Raw genomic sequence first — 22,181 nt, 5'->3', positions numbered from 1 at the left:
AGATCATTTGGAAGAGAAACAAAGGTTTATTATACCGTGGAGGTTCTAGCGGCTACAAACAAACATGGAACACTGATGGAACGATATATGACATTGTCCCACTTTCAACAGCGTGTACTATTCGGATGCAGTACCTGAGCGACCAGAGGTACCAAAGGCATTTTTAGCGCTGCTTTTAAACTTGCAGGCTGCCTTCGTACTATGGCGTGAGCCCAGCAAGGCAAACAATCGTTTCTAAGGCTCGTACATATTGCGCAACACAGCCGGGCACAAGCATATAACTTAGATAACCGGAAAAATTTACTAAGCAGGTCAGTGAACGTATTTGATCATCGTACTTGTGCCGGTTAGATCTAAATTCGGCGACACCTAATGTCTCCAAAATTTCCGCCGCGCGAAACGATAGACGCCGGTGACTGTTAGAAACGGTGCTGGCAGGTTTTGCCAGGCGTTGTCGTGGCTTGCTTGCGGAGCGCCCATTGTTCGAAGAGCAGCCCTGCGCCAGGCGCGTTCTTGTCGCAGAGGATGCGTCGGTTCTTGTTGAGGCCCGTGTTCGTCGCTGTGCAGCTTCGCGTGTGGCTGGTTTCGTGATTGTTTTCTATCATCACCCAGGATCTCGTTGAGAAAATCGATTTTGCTCGAAACACCTGTAACAGGGTTCTCCAGGCCTGCCAGATGGCCAGCACCAGAAGCGTACATGTGCTTCTCGAGACTAGGCCGATGGGCAGAGCTTGCAGCCTCCTGTACCACTGTCGTATCTCCCTTCAGCGGGAACCGCCACCATCTTTATTCACCGCCCAAAGGGGCGCATTAAGGGGCTGCTACGGCAGTTTATCATAATTACCGTCGCTGACAGAATGGTAAAAAAAAATTAAATTACGAGTAGAGAGTGAGAAAAATGAAGAACAAGGATGGTCAGTGTTAGGATTGTGAACATGACTACGAATGTGTCGATGGTATGCGCACATTGTCCAGGCGTACGAAGTTGATGGTCATGTCCGTGGTGGCCTGAATGCTCGGGCTCTCCATGTACAGAGGGCAAAACGCATTTCTAGAACACGTTCTGAGCGTGTTTCGGGCTGAACACGCGATAACTAGTGATAAGATTTGGTCAAAAATGGTCTGGATGTAAACATGTGCAGTTAAACTCATAAAATTTCATCGTCAATTTTTGCCTTGTTGGTCGCAGCGGCTTTGGGAGCGGCGGAACACACAGTTTGGTTGCTCTAGGAATGTGTTTTGCCTTCTGTACAAAGCAAGCATCTGGAAAAATTTTATCTCATGTAGAGGAGCAATACGGGTAATGTCACCTGCATAATGTTCAGGCGGCAGAAGGGTACGATAACTCGTCACTACCCGGTTATGATCTAATGGTGTTGAAATGACTTGTGTCAATCTTAATTGTGCTTTCTAAGCGCGAAGCATCTATGCAGGTCCAACGCTCAGGATTTTCTGGCGTTCGACTGAAGTTTCCATGTAATACGATGTTATCAGCTAGGCACAGGAGATGAAGACAATAAATATGCTAATAAGGTGTCACGGTGGTCTCCTCGTCCATGTGGTCGTAAATCCATTCATTTCTGCGTTAAGGGTTTTACCAGAAAAACAAAACAAAACAAAAAAAGGCAAACCCATGCAAACCCAGTCAAACCCAGCGGGCAATGTTCGGTGTGCACAGGTCCCTCCTTGGCCAAGCCGTGCCCGGTGGGTCAGGGTATTAGTTGGTCCCTTAAAATCCTATTGCGCCATCACTCATGCGCCCGAACATCTAAATACTGAGGGCATAGCTTGCGTGTGTGAGTCCTTCGGAGTAGTATCACGAGACAGAAGGTGGCGCGAGCAATGCAGGCCGAAGGCTGCTCTGCCATTAACACACGGGTGTATGTACGAGGTCTGTTAGAAAAGTATCCGACTTTGGCCCTTGAAAAAAAACTTGCATAACTGGAGCGTTGCAAACCTAGTCATCTTTAAAGTAGTATACTTGGGACTCCACACACTTCTCCCAGCGGTGCTGCCATTGTGGGAAGTATTCTGAAAATGCCCTTTTCGGAATGGAGTTTAGCTCAGCTGTCGTTGCAGCCATAATGTTCTTCCTTGTCTGAAATCGCGCTCCTTTCAATGGCCTTTTGATTTTGGGAACCAGCCAGAAATCGCAGGGGCCATATCAGGACAGTAAGGAATCTGTTGAGCTACAGGAGTCTGGTTTTTCACCAAAAAATCTGATTCGAGTGCGAGGAATGTGCAGGAGCATTGGCGCGATGGGTGCGCCAATTTCCTGTTGACCTCAGCTCCGGGTTCTTGCGCCGCACAGCATCACGTAGGCAACGGAGGACATCCCTGTAGTACTCTTTGGTCATTGTTTGACCCTGTAGAGTGCGTACTCGTGGTCTGCCACACAGAGGGTGTCAAAGAAAGCAGTCAGCATCACTTTCACATTGCTGTGCAATTGGCGGGCCTTCTTAAGTCTTGGTGACGTGGAATGCTTCCACTCTGACGACTGGGATCTGGTTTCCGGGTCGTACCTGTACACCCAAGACTCGTCACTAGTGATTATGATGTTGATGAAGTCGGGGTCACTGTTTGCGGAATCCAGCATGTCCTGTGAGACTTCAACACGAAGCTGCTTTTGCTCCACCGTGAGCAGCTTCGGCACGAATTTCGCCGCAACTCTCTCCATGGCCAAATCTTCGGTGATAATGGAATGTGCGGAGAAATTGGTCATGTCCACCTCTTCCTCAATTTCTCGGATAGTCACGCGACAGTCCCGCATCACCATAGCGTTCAGTTCGGCAATGACCTGGTCATTTTGGCATGTTTATGGCCGATTGGAGCGTGGCTCGTTCTCCACCGATGTGCGGCCATCTTTAAAACAATTGTAACACTGCTTAAACTGTGTGCTGCTCATAGCATCTTCACAGAAAGCCGTCTGAATATTTCGAATGGTTTCCACTCGGCTGTCGCCAAGTTTAGGGCAAAATTTGTTGCAGTAGCGCTGCTCGTTTCACTCCGCCATTTTCCTTGCAATAAAAAACCGACGAGAGCACTGCACACTGCCTCACTCAAACGCTGCTTCCCAGCGACTGACGCTATCGGCAGGCGGGAAAAAATTCATGCATGCGCGTGAAGGTTCAAGGTCGCCTGATGCAAGCGCGCTTGTCTCATAGACATCAGGTGTTCGCAAAAAAAAAAAAAAACTAAAGTCGGATACTTTTCTAACAGACCTCGTATGTTCAGAAAATTACCTTTATACGGTAACGCCCATCATACAACTTCCTCTACAGGTAGGGCCTCACGAGGCCGTATCAATATTAATCACAGAAACCTTCTTTAGAAAGCGTAGAAACGAAGGCCTGCGCTTCAGATACCGGTTGATCAGCGTGTTTGTTATCTTGGGACGAAAAAAATGGCTGTGGTGTAGCTCTTTTTAAATTTGGTAGAGTAGCGAGAGGTACAGTCTTTGTCAAAAGTAACCAGGCTGCATAGTTTGCTTCTAGCTAGTACAGTGCAGCCCTTACAGCTTCCCTGAAGCTGAAATGGTCGTTAAAGTTAAGGACTGGAGGTCTTCTTACCTTCCAACACCTTTCGATCTTTAGGAAAGCGACAAGGGCTCCACTGTACGAGCTAGAAGCAAACCATGCAGCCTGGTTACTTTTGACAAAGATGGTACGTACCCCTGGCTACGATAAGGTTTCGTTTGAAAGTAACAAATACGGTTTACGTGAAGGCTTGAACTTTATTGTTTATGCCAGTGAAGACGCTCCAGTGGTGAGTAGTGAGACTTCCGCACAACTGACGAGGCGGGCGGCGCTAGCTCCGCAGTCGGCGCAGCGGCGAGGCACGCGGCACGCCCACTAGCTGCGTGTTCTGACGTCACTCCGCGCATGCGCACAGCTAGCGGGACGTGGTGCCACGGATCAGCGCGCAGCCACGCTGACCTCGCGAAGTGGTTGGCGTAGTGTAGCTCTCGCTACAAAATCGACCATGGTGTCGACTATTAATGGTGCACAGCTCTATGGTAGGAGATTTTGGAATTGGTGCATGTACACGTAATTTTTCAGTTGCGGGTTCATATTTTCCTTTTTTTCTTCCACACAAGACGGCACGCACCTCTACTCTTTCCTTTAAGTAGCTGTGGCGATTTACTATGCCTTCCTTTTTTATTTGCCCTGGCAGACCAGCTCAGAAAAAGAGCAAGTCAAAACCGATGACGTCTATTGTCTAGCCAACATATACGTTCTGATCAAAATCTTCGCTACAGGCGCCCACGCCTCCTAGCACTATTGATTCTCTTATGTTTCCGTAGCTTTCATTGTCACAAATGACGCACGATGATCAACAGCAGGCAGCAAGAACACAAGGCCCGTCTTTTGTGAGAAAATCACTGAGAATTCATTCTGTGATTGGCTTAGACGAGGAGCACTTAAAAAAAATGACTAAAGATTTGACTGAACGAGTTTTATTACTCTCTTATAGAAAGGAACGCATGCACGACATATCTGCGGGAAAATCTCTCGTACAAAATTAAGCCAAAACATGATAAACTATAGGCACCGCCAAAACACAATGTATATTAACGAATCCCAAACATTAACACTCGCAATACACTGCAGTTGACTGCAACTAACTGATACCTTTTTTATGGAGGTACTCACAGATTAAAATGTCAAAAAAGTTTCCAGTAGATCTGTAATGGCAATGAACAGTATGAGCAAGACCCCCTCAATCCCCCCCCCCCCCCCCAAGAAAAAAAGAAGTGAGATTTACAGCAGTATATATAATCTTGTGTTGGTAAAGAAAGCGCCGCATTATTGTTTCCTTTCACAGCTAAGGTCACGCGCAACTTTATTTATTATATAACTGGTTTCAGAACCTCAAGCACTTAAAACTTCGTTGTAAACTTTCAATTATTGCTTTCATTCTTGCAGAGAAGAATGCTGGCGTTCACAGAGGACGCCTTCTTTTCATATTTAAACAAAGAAGTATAGCACACTCTCGGAGAGATAGCAGCTGCGAGAATTCCCTCGAAAGGAGATCGAAGGAAAGGGCGAAGTTCCCGGCGCAGATTTTGTGCCGGCACGCACTTTCTTTGGTGCCGTCCGCTGCCAAGGCCACTTCGCGCCTTTGCACAATAGGCCGGCCATTCAGGGAAGAAAAGAATGGGGGATTCCTTCCTTTGAACACCCTGATGCCAGTCGATGCAGCACCGGCTGGCCCCGCGTGCTTGTGTGCGAATGTATACCATGCTCTGCCTGCTGTCTATTTTTCTCTTCCTGGAACTTTTCCTTCTGCTTATGAACCTTTTGGGCTGTTCACTTCGTGAAACCTGTCTCTCTCCCAGCTGTAAATGAGATATTTCTCTGCTTTGAAACTTTCCTTGGCGTTCTCTGCGGTCTTATGCAGATTCTGTAAAATTTTACCGCGACATTGCCTTTTCTTTCTTTGTTTAAAAACAACTTTGCTCAGTGTCATCGAACTTTGCATTGTCATTGTTTGGCCCAGCCCGCGTTATCAAGTTGGGAGGACTGGGAGGTCGTGCTCTCGTCTCTGGACCCGCCATCGCAGCTTGCTGCGGTGCTTCGGGGTGCCGACGTCATGAACGAACGCCACATGAACGTTCAGACGTAGAGTGGGACCGTGCGGTGGTCCAGGGACCCAAGGGGGGGGGGGGGGGGGGGGGGGGGGTCTAAACACACCTGCCATAATAAAGTTTTTTGCTCTCTCTATCCTGTCTCAAGAATTCCGAGGCAGTGGAATGCGAACTAGGCAAACGCAAAAGTTCAAAGGAAACAGCTCTTAAGAAACACAACTAAAGTTCTTAAATTAAGCACCCCCCGAGAATGTGTTTAGAAATCACTCAGGAATTAACTAAAATAATGACTGGCGCTAAACAGAAAAAAAAAGAGGCTTTCCTTCTTCATGAAGCTCAAAAAGCAACTTTAGTGAGAACACATTGCAAGCACAGTTCCCAACTCTGAGCAAGGAAGAAGCAACAACCATAGTCGAATTTGGAACGATCGCTGGTCGAGCAAACTCCACGCACAACTAGTAGTTCAAAGCAGAGCTGCTCGCGGCGTAGACTAGCGCCGGGAGGTGTTGCCACGAAAAGCACTTGATAACACTTCTCGCCGCTGACCTTGTATGAATGCCCTCGAAGCCACAAGCAGTACTGAGCTCGCCTGGCCTGCTTCTTAAGAAGGCCTCCTACTAGGTGGGAACGATGGGCAAAGTGTGCTGAAGGAAAACGTTCGCGTTATTAGGAGCACCATGCGATGGCTACTTGCTTTGTCAGAACAACCTCTATCCACGCCGGAGCCGTCGTCAGCGCCGCAAGCCTTTCACCAAGCTGCCGCCACCCGCTTTGCTTGAGGAGACATCCTATTGGCGCCTCCTCCCCTCTAGTTGTCAGCCTACACCACCGAGATCACCTTGCCGTGACGGCCTCCCTATCCGATTCCCTACTTGCTGACGCACGAAACCGATCCAGAGGCCTTTACCCACGTTCACGGGTGGACCCTTCTAAAAACAACTGGAAGTGCTCCCAGCCTGGCGCCTGCTATAAGAGGTTGATCGATGGTCGACTCCGGAGGAGATCGTCTCTAGCCCTACGGGGACAATTGTCACTCCTGTGTAGATATCCGTCTCCCAGACACTCATGGTCATCAGCCCAGTGCTTCACCAAAGACGAGTAGGGATAAGTGCGGGTTATTCATTCCCCACAGCGACGTGCCTGCTTCCTTCGGTGGCCGCTCGACGAACGACATGACTTCGAAAGTCAGTGCACAGTGCAAATGACGGGACACAGATAAACACCTAAGACAAACTAGCGCGGTGGTTCAGACATATAATTTGCGGTCTTGCTTCGTAAGTGTTTCCTATGTCTGGCCCTTTGCGCTGTTTATTCTGCTCTCTCGAAATGAAGAATTAACTAGTATAAGCGCCAGTTTTACATTGCACGAGCTTTCCTAGATCCATTACAACTCGTAAACGTTGTATCAACAAAAATTCGATATCAAGAGCCAGCAGAAAATCACACCTGCTATGTTTCTTACAAAAAAAATGCACTATAAAAGAAAAATGCTTTCTGTACATCTCCTCGCCGACGCTAGCCGGCGGCTTTATATGCTTCGCAGGAGCGCATGCGCTTAGCCTCAGTCTTTGAATCCATCTCGGCCATGTTGCGCGCATATCTGTGGCGGCTTTTGTACTCTTTTCTTCTTTGCTGTTACCGACGTGTTCAGCAGGCTTTTCGCGTACTCGCGTGCAGCCACATAAAGCAGCCACTGCCGACCAGTCGGGCGCTTATGCACGCCGGTTTTGCGCTCCAGATTTTGGAGAGGCTTGCTGGGGTCTCAAATGACCAGGCCCTACCAATCGGCGCACCACTACTGCAGCCCAGCACAGGGGGCGCGCCGTATGATCGCACTATAGGCATGACGGGTGATCGACAAAAAATATTTATGCCCTTTGCCCCTAGTATTAGCACACTATACGTCACTACTTATGTTTCCGCGCCGTTAGCATCAGCGCCCTCATAGGGCCGCTGCAGACCTAAATGCTTCCACATAGCATGGCCTCGATAGTACAATGCATTCAGGCCACCTAATCTCTAGCAACTGCGGTCATGGACAGCGATATCTGTTAGAAGCCGTGGCTACACAGTGCGGCGATTGCGAAGTGTTCTAAGGCGTCCCTTGAGCAAGTGACTAGGCTCATGTCAACATGAGTTCGAATCCAGCTCGAGAAGCTTTCAATGTTTTGTCGTATATGATTGCCTTCCGGATTGATATTCGCATCATGTTCGGCTTCCTTTTTACATTCAATTTTGAATTCTGTTTCGCCGTGATTTCGGTAAGATGATAGGCTAACACTTGAGGTGATCTCTCTGCCTTCCTTTGGAATCAATCCCTTCTCTCTCGATGCCTCTCTCGACTGCCACTTCCGATAATGGGCATTCAGTAAAAGCTAAAATTAAAAGCACTTAGCTTTTACCTTTAAATTTTAGTAAAATGCTAAAACTAAACTGCCCCCTTAACATCTAGCTATTTAGCAGACGTTTGAAAAACGGTAGCGGATTCTTCGCACCCTGCTGGCTGGACTCCATCTAAGGATTTATACTTGACCTCCGAAATGAACAACGACGCAAGTCACGTCCGTAGCCTGGCGAGAAGCTCGTTGCGACAATGCAATGAGCATTCGTAGCGAAACGTGTGTCGAAACTTTCGGAAACTAGAGCCCCTTGGCGTGTGTAACGATTCCACGAAAACAAGCCTCCCCATTGTGAAGCCCAAGACATGCTTCGATTGATTCGAGCTCGAGCCAGACCTCTCGGTCGTGTTGCAGCGGTCTGACGAACGTGATTTGCGTGCTTAGATGTAATAAAATATTCATGCGCTTCGCAGTTCTCAATGTATGCGCGAACGAACGTACGCGAATGCAAGCTGTACGCCGCCGTCTCGTGTTAAGTTGTGTGTTACATCTCAGTAGAGGGGTGTAGTGACGAGAAAAGCAAACTGTGGAGAACACTGAGAAGGGTGTTGCCAGACTTCCTCAGCGTTGCACGCCAAATACAGTAACGCGCCGCTGTATTCAGGCATGAGCGCGTGTAATTCCTTGTAACGGTTTACCGTGCAGCGAGTGATCAACGGAACTGAAAGTGTAAACTGTCGGGTTGAACATCCCGAAGCGACACAAAGACAATGAGGGACGCAGTAGGGGACGACATGAGATTAATTCATACCACCTGGGGTCTTTCACATGCGCTGACAAGGCGAAGTACACGGGCTTCGTAGACTTTCGCCCCAGAAAAATGCGGTCACCATTGCTCTGAGAACGAACCCACGACCTAAGCATCAGCAGCCGAGTAACAAAGCCACCGAGCCACAATGGCGAGCAGGTAAACTGCATTGTATAGAATTCGAACACACAGACCGCACTGCGACTCGCTTGGTTTTGCTTTGGCAACCTCAGTTTTTTTTTTATTAGTTTTAAGTGCCGGTTCTCTGTTAATATAACGCAGCCTGCACTTCATTCGTTCCATCTTACTCGCCGTGGTGGCCATGTGGCTATGGAGTTTTGTTGATCAATGCGTTGTGATGGATTTGCTTCCCGACTGCCCTGATCGATATTAGATCAATGCGAACCAAAAAAAGAAGTTATATGACGCGCGTAGTAATTCTTACATCCTAAGTGAATATTATGTCTCCTCTAATGTCCGTAAGCTCGATGTATACTGTCACTACCGCCATCTCAATATCAGCAGCCGATTCTAGACAGCGAACCTTTCGCTCTGGAATGACTGTACCCAACACAGGGCATGCAATCACACACAGGTAGTACATACGAAGTTCTGTCTACTTATAAACATGCATCTCTTCCATATGCCATCCCCTATGTGAAGTCGCACAAGTATCCGCTGCGGTGGCTAAGTGGTTATGGTGCTCAGCTGCTGACCAGAAAGATGCGAGCTCGATCTCGGCCGCGGTGGTCGCATTTTGATGGAAGCGAAATTCTAGAGGCCCGTGTACTGCGCGATGTCAGTGCACGTTAAAGAACCCCAGGTGGTGGAAATTTCCGGAGCCCTTCACTACGGCGTCCATCATAGCCTGAGTTGCGTTGGGATGTTAAAAACCCCATAAAGAAAAAGTTCAACAAGTGCAGAAATTTCGCAGTCATGTCGAACTCACTAACCTCTACACAGCACATATTAAGTTCAGCGCATTACAGAACAAAGGTCGCTCAAGGTGACCTCAGATTACTTCAGTCTTGCACCAGCGGCGGCTGCGTGGTTTGAGCGAGTCTCCTAGGCTCGCCGTTACTTCCGACTTCACGGAGGCAAGAGATGCGTACACATCCCCACCAACCACACCAGCTCCGTCTAATGCCAGTTGAGATGAAGGAATGCACCGAGATTTGCATAGTTAACACCTTGCGCATATTTTAAAACACGTCTGTTTTTTTCGTCCTTTTTTAAAGAACGCGTTAGTATACTTCTGCCGGAGCGCCAATAGAACTCAGAGAGCACTCGCCGTCCTTCCACTTAATAACCTTTTCAATAATTGCTCAGCAATGAGGGCTCCCTGAACTGCCTTAGGAATATAGATCAACTCCATGCTCCTACGGGCCAAAGAACTGCAAAGGGTATCGCGCTTCACCACGAGATCATTTGCAATTTCGACTGCGAGAAGTATTCCATCGCGTATGTACTAGTGATTATTAAGTCGGACTCATAAGACGCTTTTACGTGTTAGTGAGGTAATGAAGTGCTGGAGCCGGGCGTCCTTTTAATCCTCAAGATCAATTGGATGGGCCCGAGTTGGCCTCTATAAAGAACCGACCAGGCCGCCCCTTCCTGTTCTCGGAAGCCGTTCAGGATAGCCCGCATGAGCCGGTGGTTGGAACTACGGCCGCAAAATTGTTTTTTGTACAGCCTTTGCAAGAAGCTAGAAGCCCATGGGATTGCCTTATAAGCCGTGTAGTGGGGCTGTTGAAGCAGTCGTGGGTTTACTGCCCATAGGAGGGGGCAGAACCTGAAATCTTACCTTCACGCGAGTTGGAATGGTGAGGATTCATTACGAATCGCATGGAGAGGCTCGGAAGCAAAATACTGGGCTCTGAACTTTTGACAAAGAGTGTACATTCACAGGAATATCCAGACTTGCAAAACCCACTTTTTTTCAGGTCTGAAGCATATTTACTGAAAAACCTGTATTTTGGTCCCTAACACTGCAAACGTGCCTTCTAATATGACGTCCTTGTTGCCTCCGTCTTTTTCTGCTCCATCTTTCAGTACACTCAACAAAGCAGTACGAAGAAAATCGGGCGTGAAAGCTGTGGCGATTTGTCGAAACGTCAATGCGGAAACGAACCGCTGGCCACGCTTTCAGCGAGCGTGATTTAGCAAGGTGTGTCGCCAAGGTTGCGTGACCGGTTTTTTTCGCCTCTCAACTCTACAGAGTCTTGTCTTGACTAGAACGGAGCGACATGAAATGTTCGCACAAGCGACCACAGTTTGCGACACGCTTCCCGAACCCTCTAGCTCCAAGCCAGATTTAACTGGGGAGGATCCACTTTCGAGGTGTCCAGGACTCTTCGCGCCTGCTCTTCCGCGTTATCAGGTCGACCGCGATGACCTGTCAGCTATGTCATGATATACGTAGCGAGATGTACAGTCTTTGTCAAAAGTAACCAGGCTGCATGGTTTGCTTCTAGATCGTACAGTGGAGCCCTTACAGCTTCCCTGAAGCTGAAGTGGTCGTTAAGGGGTAAGGACTGGGGGTCTTCTTACCTTCCAACACCTTCCGATCTTTAGGAAAGCCACCAGGGCTCCACTATACAAGCTAGAAGCAAACCATGCAGCCTGGTTACTTTTCACAAAGACTGTACATACGGTTTATCCCTGGTATTATGGTATATCCCGCCGCGTCACCCTCATCTCTCGGTCGGAGGCGAGCGGCGCCAGCGCACCAGCTTCGCAGCTGTGCTCTGCTCCTCGCGCATGCGCACAAGAGGCGCCGAAGGCCTACAGCGAAACGGCGAGACTGAGGGTAATGTAGCTGTCGCTACAAAAGTGGCCATGCGAGTTCTTTCGCGAAGTGCAGATAATGCGGCCTTAAGAACTGCACTGCAGCAAACACTGAAACGATGGCAGGGAGAGCAGCCGTGTTTGCTGCCGCGCGAAATCTACCACGTGCCTAAGCTACGCGCGCACTATGAAGAGTACTATCGAGGGCAATTCCGCTTTTCGACTCGAGTCGTCGCGCGACCTGCTCTGGTCGACTGGAGCCGGGCGCCGAGCGACGTGAAGCGTTCACACAGGCTAGTGCAATATGTGGCTCGCTTCCGGAAACATCCCCTTCGAACGAGATTTGCACGCTGAGGACTGGTAGCGCTCCACTCTTGTGCCCTCTCCATTTGACATCCGCCCACTCGCATGGTCTTTTCAGTAATGGTTTCACCGAGCTCCCTTCAGCCATCGACTCCTATGCCGGCGTGAACGAAGAAGGGATAGTTACCATGCTCGTGGGTGATGCAGCTTTAGAAGCCAGAAAGCTACATTGGAGCAAAGATTGAACTGGTGGTCGCGTTAAGTAGCGAGCCCTGCAAGCCGTCTTCTTCTGCAGCGGCGCGCGCGTGACGAATGTTGCTTCTCTAATGCAAATTTGCTTTTTTTTTCTCCCAAGATGTGTGCGTTTCACGATGTAACATGCTGCCGATATGCTATAGCGTGTACAGAAAGGGCCAAGGATACAGACCCGTCACCGAACAACGCGCTGAGAGCGTAGCCTAATTGCTAATAAGCATAACCTTAATCATAAACAGGTAAAAATGACTCGCGGTGATCATTTCGATATTCCAATAGGCTCGTTCTCGTAACTTTCGGGGCCTACAGGAGGCGCCACTAGAAATGCAGTTTGGCAGTCCTAAAGACGATCTAGCAGCCGCACTTACAGCTTTGTATTGAGCTGCGGTGCGTTGCCTGAAGCTGCACTAAAATGTTCGCGCATTAGGTGAAGACGCTCTCAATGCGGGCACGCCATGCATACTGATACGAAGACATGCATGGTATCGTGTGCCGCCGTACACGCCCTCTGTTTGGGGGCATCAAAGGTGCGATTGAAAACACACGACGCAGGTGTGGCTTGTCTGGTACGCAAAAAATTCGACAGTGACGGCGTGGAACGGCAGGTGCGACACGCACCGAAACGGCTGTGATCGATGGAAGAAAGGCAGCGAGGAAATGCTTGGCACGCAGTGGACTGCTAGCAAATGCAAGTAGTGAGAAAATTATTAGTTCTTATTCGACTGACTATTACTCGCGCGCTCAAGGATTTCAAGAAGTCGCAGTGCGCATTCACGCATGTGGTACGTACACTTTCAACAGAAAGGAGTAAAATAACAGTAAGCTCTCTTCTAGGGCACTCCCTTCTATGAAATATAATGCGCTAGATGACAGCTTGCTCTCTTTTAACTCTCATACAGGCGTATATGTGTTTAGAGTGATACACACCGAGTACGCAGCCAATGGCCTTAGTTTTCCGTCTTACTTCAGCACATACACAGTCGCATGTGGCTGCCTTGACAAGCAAGGCACGAAAAATCGTGGTTTAGACACAACAACAAAGCAAGACTAAACGATGCGGACGAGTGCATTTCAGCCCTGCTGATTTCTTTAGGAGCCACTGCTAGGCAACCATTTAGACGCAGCAGATCAAGAACAGGTCCTGAGGGAAATATTTTTCAGCAATGATCCCTGGAGAAGTGCGGTAACTCGGGCTTTAAAATCAAGCCATAGCTAATATTGCCCTCATGACACAAATGCTATCAGGCCCTGGTATCGGCTATGGGTTTAGCTCCAAGTCTTCGCAAAGTGCAGTACAGATTCAGGATATAAGTACGCATCCGGCGACTATTGGTTCCAAGCTTTGCATGCACTGAATCGCGCCGAGAACAGAGGTTTTTCATTTCTCGAAAAGTAGTAGCAGTCTGGGATAATGGCGGCTGCTGAAGAATGTTTCCCTCAAGGCTGGGTCACCGTTGTCATTAGTCAAGATAACTAAACTGTTCGGTGGTGGTGCTTCAGATGAACTCCTCGAGGCAGATATGCGTACAGCAAATCGTTATAATCTTCTTCACAGTGTTTCAAATGCGACGTGGAACTACGCTTAAATTTCAAAGCTGCACGGAAGAATGGGGGACGATAAAGAAACACAAATGCTACAGGACAGCTACCGCACTTGCAGTTCAAGCAGTTTGGGTTGTCCGTCTCAAACGGCACACGTACCGGGTGTTTCAGAGAACACCTTCCAAAACGTTGTCGGAAATTTGGGACAGTTTCTAGCTAGCCTTTCTAAGCGTTCCGGCCTATCTTGCTTCAGTCGAAAAGTCACTTTTTTATACAGCTAAATAGATAGAAGTCCCATCACTCTTTCGTTTCAAACACGACTTATTATCAGTAATATCACAATAGCGTAACACAACTGCCGAACGATTTTTTCACGTTGTATGCCGGCTTGTTCATATTTCACACATGAGTATTTCACGTTTGTCGGGAAGCATAATGAAATTGTAGAAGATATCATGTATATTTTATTCTAACACCAAACGCCACCTATCAAATCTTCACGTTTTTTTTTCTCACGCTCTCTTGCTTCATTTTCAGTATTGTGTTCACTGTTTTTTTTTCTTTTGACTGCATCTGCTCTTCTACTATTATCGTGAAAAAGTTTACACATTCATTTATAGTAAGTCCCGATATAGCCTTGAGCTCTGGGAACCCCCTTTGTGTAGTTTATGTGACACACGTTTTTATTGAATAAAGACTCGTCTTCTGCTTTTTCTTCTACAGGTAATGAACTGTTATACTGCTAGGGGGGAAATCAGGTATGAAGAAAAGACCAGCACATGCTTGCTTTCATCAAGCGATAACTGAGAAAAACCTTTCTTCTTTCAGACCGGCTGTTTCAGATATAACGGGCTTACATGCTCTCTATGACAGACGGGGAAGCCACTTATGATAGCTTTCCTGATAAATTTAAAGCGCTTTACACCGAACATTTTCCGTACAAGGCGCACTTAGCACCTCGGAAAGGACGCAAGGAGTGGATGACGTCACAATTGCTCAAGGAGATACAATCTAAAGAAAAAATGAACCAAGACGTCATTCATACACGCGATCCCGAACTATTAGCAAGATACTAAGTCCTCAGAAATAAGCTAAACAAAAAGTTAAGGCGTGCTAGGGATTCGTATTACTACGGCAAATTCGAATCATGCCCCGGTGATTCCCGAAAGTTATGGAACCAGATCAGCAACGTTGTTTTACACACCGCAGACTAGCTCTCCTAAAGAAGTGCTTATTCAAGGATGAAGTGTAAAGGGGCAGGAACTAGCAGAGGCATTTAATCAATATTTCGTCACCCGAGAGTACCAAATTTCGCCAAACATAACATAAGATGCTCGCATCAGGCAAAGTAGCGATTCTATGTGTCTAAGTCCAACTACGTGTTCTGAAGTCTTCAATGCATTCATGAATATGAAGAACAGCAGATGCTATGATGCAGACGGTTTGCAGATACGGCCTGTGAAGCATGTGTTAGATATTCGAGCCCCAATTTTAGCACATATATTTAATTTAAGTTTTGAATAAGGAGTGTTCCCACGGCGTACGCAAATTACTAAAGTCACAGCTTTGTATAAGAAAGGTGATAAGCTTTGCGTTTCAAATTATCGGCCAGTTCCCGCACTGCCAATCTTTTCTAAAGGACTGGAAAAATTATCCACATGCAAATATCATGCTTTTGTGACAAACATGAAATAATAACAAATTCGCCGTTGGTTTCATCAAAGACAAATCTAACCAGACGGCATTACTAAGATAAAAAGAGCATATCTTACAGTGTTTGGTGGAAAATAAACTTGTCCTTAGCGTTTTTATAGATTTTTCGCAGGCTTCCGACTACATCAGTAATATTATACTTTTGGCAAAACTGTTCGACTACGGCTTCAGGTGTCGTGTTCATACGCTTTTTGCGTCATATCTGGCACACCGCTTTCGTGTCAGTTTGTAGTATCAATAGCTGTAGATCCTCAGTAAAAAAAGTAACTGCTGGCCTACCTCAGGGAAGTATCCTTGGACCGCTTCTTTTTAACTTATATGTAAATGATATCGTTAATAACTGGCTGTGTGCGAAGTGTGTTATGTATGCAGATTACGCCTCACTGTTCTCATCAAGCGCATGTGAAGATGTGATAAATGAGGCAAATAGGAAACTAAGTACACTCCATCAGTGGTCCCTTAATAATCAGTTGAAGATTAATGTAACTAAAACTAAGGCTATTATATTCAAACTGAAAAATTGTAAATTGGTAAATTGGTTTTTGAGGAAAAAAAATGGCGCAGTATCTGTCTCACATATCTCGGCGGACACCTGAGCCGCGCCGTAAGGGAAGGGAGGAAGGTAGGAGTGAAAGAAGAACGAGAGAAAGAGGTGCCGTAGTGAAGGTCTCCGGAATAATTTCGAACACCTGGGGATCTTTAACGTGCACTGGCATCGCACAGTGCGCGGGCGCATCTTGCGTTTCGCCTCCATCGAAACGCGGCCTCCGCGGTGGGGTTTGAACTACCCGGGTACTCCAAACTAAAAAAACAAAACAATTTTTCTACCATGTGATCTTAAGATAGCATTGGAAATGATAGAGGTTGTAGACATTATTATAGAGGAAAATTGTCCCAAACTGACAATTTTCATAACACGTTTGCCCACTGCCGTTGTAGAGCTCTAACCTAAGCGTCAACGGTACTTTATTTACCTCCCACATGGCACAGTGGTCTAACGCTAAATCACGCAGATAAAGAGGTTCAGAGATAGAATTTTCTCTACGTACGCTCACCGCATTTAGTAACAGCGAGCCCGAAAACAGCGGTAGTACTGTGGAAGATGTTGTATGAAGACGTTTTGTAAAGGCTTACACGTTTATGTCCTTCGCCACCGAAAAACTACTCCTGGGCAGCCTCCACTTCGCGTACGGAAAGTAATTGAGTTTTTAACGTTTGTGAAACTTTTTATAGTCATCTGTCGATAATTTGATCTAGAATGACACCATTTTTTTTTCTATTGTGCGTAGTTGGAAGTTAGCGGAATCTTTTTAATACACTTGATGTCGACTTGCTCAAAGTGTCCCTTCGAATACCCTAAAAAATCCTATTAATCGATTTCGAATTAACGAGAACCTAATTGTAGATGTACACTATCGAGAGAGCCCTAAAAAGCCTGGCGCCATAGAGCTAATATACCAACTCTAGAGAGAAAGCGGCGGCAGCACTCCCATGTAAACCCTCTCTCTTTTTTTTCTAACCGTGGATGGCAGCCATCTTGTTACTTCGCTCAGGGTTCCCTGCATGATACAGACGACCTAGACCAAGTTTGACGGTTTAACGTCAATTACAGCGTACTAACCTGGCAACTTCGCCCAGCATGGCCGCGCGCGTCGTAGTGCGCGCTAAAGAGTTGTGCGAGGAACGGTGCTGAGGCTTGCTTACGTACTGTGTTGATTTCTTTTTAGTTCACGTGCGAAATGTTCGCGACTGTGAGCGTACAAAGACAGTTACAGTGGTGGTGAGTCCTGTGCCGCTAATTATGTGTGGTTTGTGTTTTTGTGAGCCGATATCAGCGAGGATTGGGGGTGAGGTTCAGCAAGGTTTGTTTTGATGTACGGGGCGTTATAAAACATGCATGCCCCATGCATTTTGGCGTTACCTGGAGTCCCTTTGGTAAAGTGTGAACCATCGTCACCTCCTGTTTTCTCCCGCGGTCAGACTTCGTTGGTGTTCCATAATGGATGCGAGGCAGAAGGGAGACAACACACACGTATAGTGCAGCGCCTGCCTTCTGTACTGTTTTCATTTTCTACCACTGCCTGTCAAGATGCGAATTCTGTTTGAATACAACGCGAAATCTGTAACGGACTCCGCTATGAATGGTTTCATCTGTGTGCACTGAAGCACCAGCGAAGCGTGCATACATGAAAGAACTTTATGCAAGAGACGTGTGGGATAAGTGGCGTTCAGGGAGCACCAGCAGAGCATTGTGCACGGTAAATAGAAATGTTGGAATACAGTTTTCTCGCGTACAGCTTTCGAAATATTAAAAATTCATGCCATGTTCTGTATAAAAAAATTGACAACCAGTGTATCTTTACAATTACAAGCATGTGAGTACTTGCACTGCAAAGTTACAGCTGGCTTCATAGTTGACACTTATTTAACTTGAGCAGTTATGTTTGTGAATGCGTTTTTTTATTTTTTCTATAAATTCACTGATATTACTGTTGTACACATGAGACAAAGAAATATAGCATGCAAATGATGCCTCAGTCATGCACAATGTAGCATTCAATACCTTGCACATCTGTTCGCATGCTCGAAGAATGCACATGAAAAAAAAAATAGAGTGCCAAGACCTGTGCTCTTAACTGTTCAACACTTAATAGGGCTGCCTTTATGCGATATTGTTGGTGCTTAAAAACAAAGCGTCTTCAGCTTAGTATCTTAATACAGTGATTTCGCATGAACAATGTAGGAATAAATGTTCCATGTCACTCTTCATCATGCCTGTTATTTATACCACAACTGTGCGTCTTGTGCAGATCCCTTCAGAAAGTGTCCCTCGTAGCCTGTGCCACTCTTGGATGTTAAACCCCACAAAACCAAAAAATCAGACATTCAGAATGCACATGAGTGCCTGTGTAAAAGCTTAAATGTGCAACTGCTTTGTATTTATATTGTTTTAGCAGTAATAAATGATTGAGTACTTGCTGAAGACTTCAGTGACCTTTGCAGTGTTTTTGCATCACAAGTATAAGGTGTGTTCTAGAAACTGCAACAAAGAATCTTATTTCCTATACTACAGTCAAGATACACATTTACCTTGCGTTTGGCGTATCATTGCCATTTATCTGACATAAGACACAACATGAGATATTTGTAATCTAAAGGAATGCAGGCCTGAATTCGACACTGGGATTCTACTTCATAAACAAGCACATTGGCCAGGTTCATTCGTTCAATCCACTGGTGAAGCTACCCCACTACTCTTACTGTACCAACAGTTATTGAATGCCAAGTTTTGATTGTGTGATGGAGGAGCATTTAAGAGAATATACAGTACGGCTAGCTGGAACAGCTGGTACTCTGTATTTTGTAATAAATTTGTGGCATGTACAATAACCCCAGGGATTGAAGTTAATCAAAAGTCCTCTTCTGCAACGTGCTTCATATCCCAAGTGCAAATTTGGCTTGTCAGAGGAGACAGTACTTCACTACCTTTTTTATGTTACCTGCAAGCACTTGCGTGTAGATTTCCTTGATGATGCTGCTATTGAGCGGGGGGTTTGAGGTGTAGACTTGTCCTGAAGCAAATTCAGTTTTGACCTGAGGTTCTAGCTATTTATCTGAAGCATCTCGCCTACTTTCGCTTGCGTGGGGACTGTTGTGGGTGTGTGCAAGTGCTTGCAGGGGGATTTGCATATACGTGAAAGACATGAGAGCGCAAAACGGCAACACGGACGAGTAAGGGAACAGGACGAGCGCTACACTTTCAACAGGATTTATTCAAAGAAGAACGTTTATATAGCCTTTGCCCTTATCCATGTTCTTGATCGCATGGATTGGTTTTGAGCTCTCATGTCTTTCACGAATATGCACCAACAAGCCCAGCTTCAAGTACTTCTTAGCCAGATTTGCATATAGGTGACGTGACCGGTTGGCTAAGATACTTTGTCACACTAATGGCCTGAAGTAAAAACATTTACATTACCGGAGGTACCATCATTCGGATTCATTGTGTTTTACCTGCAAGCGTGGGAACTTCCTCAAGGGCGACTGAGCTCGTGAGGGGGTTGAGGACATTGTCTGTGAACTGTATGCTTCTGAGCTTGCGTGCTCCTACATAGATATACCCTGAGATAAAAATTTTGTTGCCTGAAGCATTGGCCATTCTGCTCACCTAACCTCACCTGCTTGCGTTTTTGCTGTGACATAAGTGGCGAACACTGCAATCCTGAAATAGCACTGTGAAGGGTGCTTGCAACCTGAAGTAAAAGTATTGCACGAACTGAGGCACTCACTGTATTATAACTTATCACCCTACGCAGACAGACTTGCTGAGACACCACGACCTCTGTCAGAATTCTGTGTAATAATGTAGACATGCCTGACACACAGTCTCTCCTGCGTAAACCCTCCCATCTAGTGCACCACTCTGAACTGCTGATACATGATGCATTTTATTTATCATGAACCTGATTCCTTTTATGCTGCCTTCCTGCCTTTACTTTCGTACTGACATACCAGTTAGTAAATTTTTAATATTAACTTAATTATTTAGTGTTGTGTTGAAAAGTTAAGTTTACCTCTTTTTACTTACGATTTGGCTGTAAAGGCTGTAGCTAGGTTCAGCATAATTTTCAAAACTCACTCCTCACTAGCATTAAAATTTCGCACTGAATGCTGTTTCTACTAGACAAACAGAGAGCAGCCACAATTTGCACCTACCTGCTCACTATGTACCCTTTGGAATATCGTTGGCACTGCATCTGGTTTCAAAAAGTGCCTGGTGTGGCTGCTGTAAAAGCATGACAGCTCAAAATGTCTTGATCAGATCCTCTGCCCTATATGTAACTAGGCAGTGGTGCCGTAATAGTGCTTAGCCACTTTTGCAGAAAGTTTTTATTGTTCTGAGGAATTCATCCATTGCTTCACTACCAGGCCTGTAATATATACCACTAAACGTAAGGCTCCACGAATTAATGCTTGTCAAACGTGCTGCATGCGTACAAAAAAATCTTAACGAAAAAAACGGGTGACAGTGCCGTTATGAATTTTCCACAGAACATTGCTCACACATGAAGCGAAAGCCCGATCGCTTTTGACACCTTTTTTTGCATATGATGCACGATGGCGGCATTCTTCTGAAACTCTGTGCAAGAGCGAGGCAAAGCGGTAAACAGCGGCAATTCGCCGCGAACGCTGCCGACGGGTCTAGCGTCCAGTTTCTTGTACGCGATCAACCAACGTGCGCACGAGAAATACGTTCGACCAATGTGCGCACCGGAGACGACTGGCGTCTGCAGTGCTTTCCCGGCACCGAATCAGACATCCAAAAACAAAACCAGCAGAGAATCCAGCGCTCGTGCGAAAGACCGCGGACCGAGCGGCGGGAGTGAGTGATTCAGAAGTAGACATGGCGCGGAGAGGTGTGTAATGCAGTGCGTATTGGGCGTATTAAACTGCCGTATCTTAATTCGGTCCTGCACTCTACGCTATAAGTAGCAATGAACTAGAATCCCTCGGTAACCTACAGCTGCTACAGCACACGAAACGAAAACGAAACTTTCCTAAGTTCTCTGGCACACGTCTGCATATTTCAATGTTTAGAACAATAAAAGAATTAAGTGTAACGCTTAGGGACCTTCTTTGACGTTTTCAATTCTAGAGGTTTATTTTTAATGTGTTCTGTTTCGATACATTCAAAATGATTGCTTAATTTTCAATACCACGAACCACAAATAAGTACAGGCAACTATGGGAGTAACAAGATGGCGCTGCTCAAGTGTATCACAACCTCCTCGCCGCGCTTTACCCCCCTGGCTGGCGCAGCACGGACGAGGGCAACTAGAATCCGATTCCTTGTGCACATCAGACTCAGGCCCCGATCTCCACAGGGCGAACAATCAGCGCCACTGATCCCAGCGGCGCCCATTTACAGGGCTCACGTTTCCTTCATTCGACATTCTGCCCGCGTTTATTATGCACAAATCTCTCTCAGCGGCCTAGGGAAGGCGGATAGCAATTTCGGCGGAAGGCTTAACGCAACGGCCTGAGGTGACTGCTAATCCTGCGGCTTCCGGCTACATAGGCTGGGTTAAGTTTGGTTTGGTTTACTGGGGTTTAACGTCCCAAAGCGACTCAGGCTACGAGAGACGCCGTAGTGGAGGGCTCCGGAAATTTCGACCACCTGGGGTTCCAGAACATGCACTGGCATCGCACAGCACACGGCCTCTAGAATTTTGCCTCCATCGAAATGCGACCGCCGCAGTCGGTATCGAACCTGCGTCTTTCGGACCAGCAGCCGAGTGCCATAAGCACTGAGCCATCGCAGCGGTCATACGCTGGGTTAGGTGGCGAACGAAACGAAATGATCATTGGCTTTCTCACTGACGGCGGACAGCTGAAATTATCAGAAAGGGTAAGAATAAGGGGGGCGAGAGGAGGAAAGAGAGTAGCCCAGGTGCATACACCCTAAAGAGAAAGGAGTAAAAAGGGAGTGTGCTCTAGAGGACAGCATACTCCCGTTTTTCTTCCATATAGGCATATTCATGTTTAGAGTGTACAACCCTATGCTGTAATCGCCTGCGCACTGCAGTCGCTCCAACAAGAAAGGAGGGCGATGCAGCTTGCGTCTTTACTGTGCCAGTGACAGTAACGCTGCGACGGATGGCGGAAACACGGAATTCTGCACACTCTGAATTCTGCCGGTAACGAGAATTCGGTAATAAAACCGTCATCTCTTTACCACTTCAGCACCACGTTCTAAATAACAGATTCTTCAGCAGATGAGGCTATTTAGTATCAAATGACGCGAAAAAAGGCAAGATGGCGTGAAATCGATTCGTCATGTGAATTA

At 46.6% G+C, this 22,181-nt stretch overlaps 2 protein-coding genes across 2 annotated transcripts in view; both read right to left on the bottom strand.

Moving 5' to 3' along the window:
- mfr (ferlin family C2 domain-containing myoferlin misfire) overlaps nucleotides 1-22,181 on the bottom strand; it is a 320,505-nt gene that overhangs the window by 162,180 nt on the left and 136,144 nt on the right. The window lies entirely within an intron of this gene.
- The window catches only part of LOC149336632 (uncharacterized), a 33,300-nt gene that overhangs the window by 393 nt on the left and 10,726 nt on the right, over nucleotides 1-22,181 (bottom strand). Inside the window, 7 exon segments of the mRNA XM_089553615.1 lie at nucleotides 18,835-18,936; nucleotides 18,967-19,027; nucleotides 19,246-19,289; nucleotides 19,349-19,441; nucleotides 19,513-19,587; nucleotides 20,051-20,178; nucleotides 20,181-20,232. Coding sequence (XP_089409741.1) covers nucleotides 18,835-18,936; nucleotides 18,967-19,027; nucleotides 19,246-19,289; nucleotides 19,349-19,441; nucleotides 19,513-19,587; nucleotides 20,051-20,178; nucleotides 20,181-20,232 — 555 coding nt within the window.

The sequence above is a fragment of the Amblyomma mixtum genome, chromosome 7 (assembly GCF_055824585.1).
Source record: "Amblyomma mixtum isolate Tamu chromosome 7, ASM5582458v1, whole genome shotgun sequence".
Taxonomy (NCBI): domain Eukaryota; kingdom Metazoa; phylum Arthropoda; class Arachnida; order Ixodida; family Ixodidae; genus Amblyomma; species Amblyomma mixtum.
Note: the sequence above shows the minus strand (reverse complement) of the source record. Positions and strands in the feature narration are given on the sequence as shown.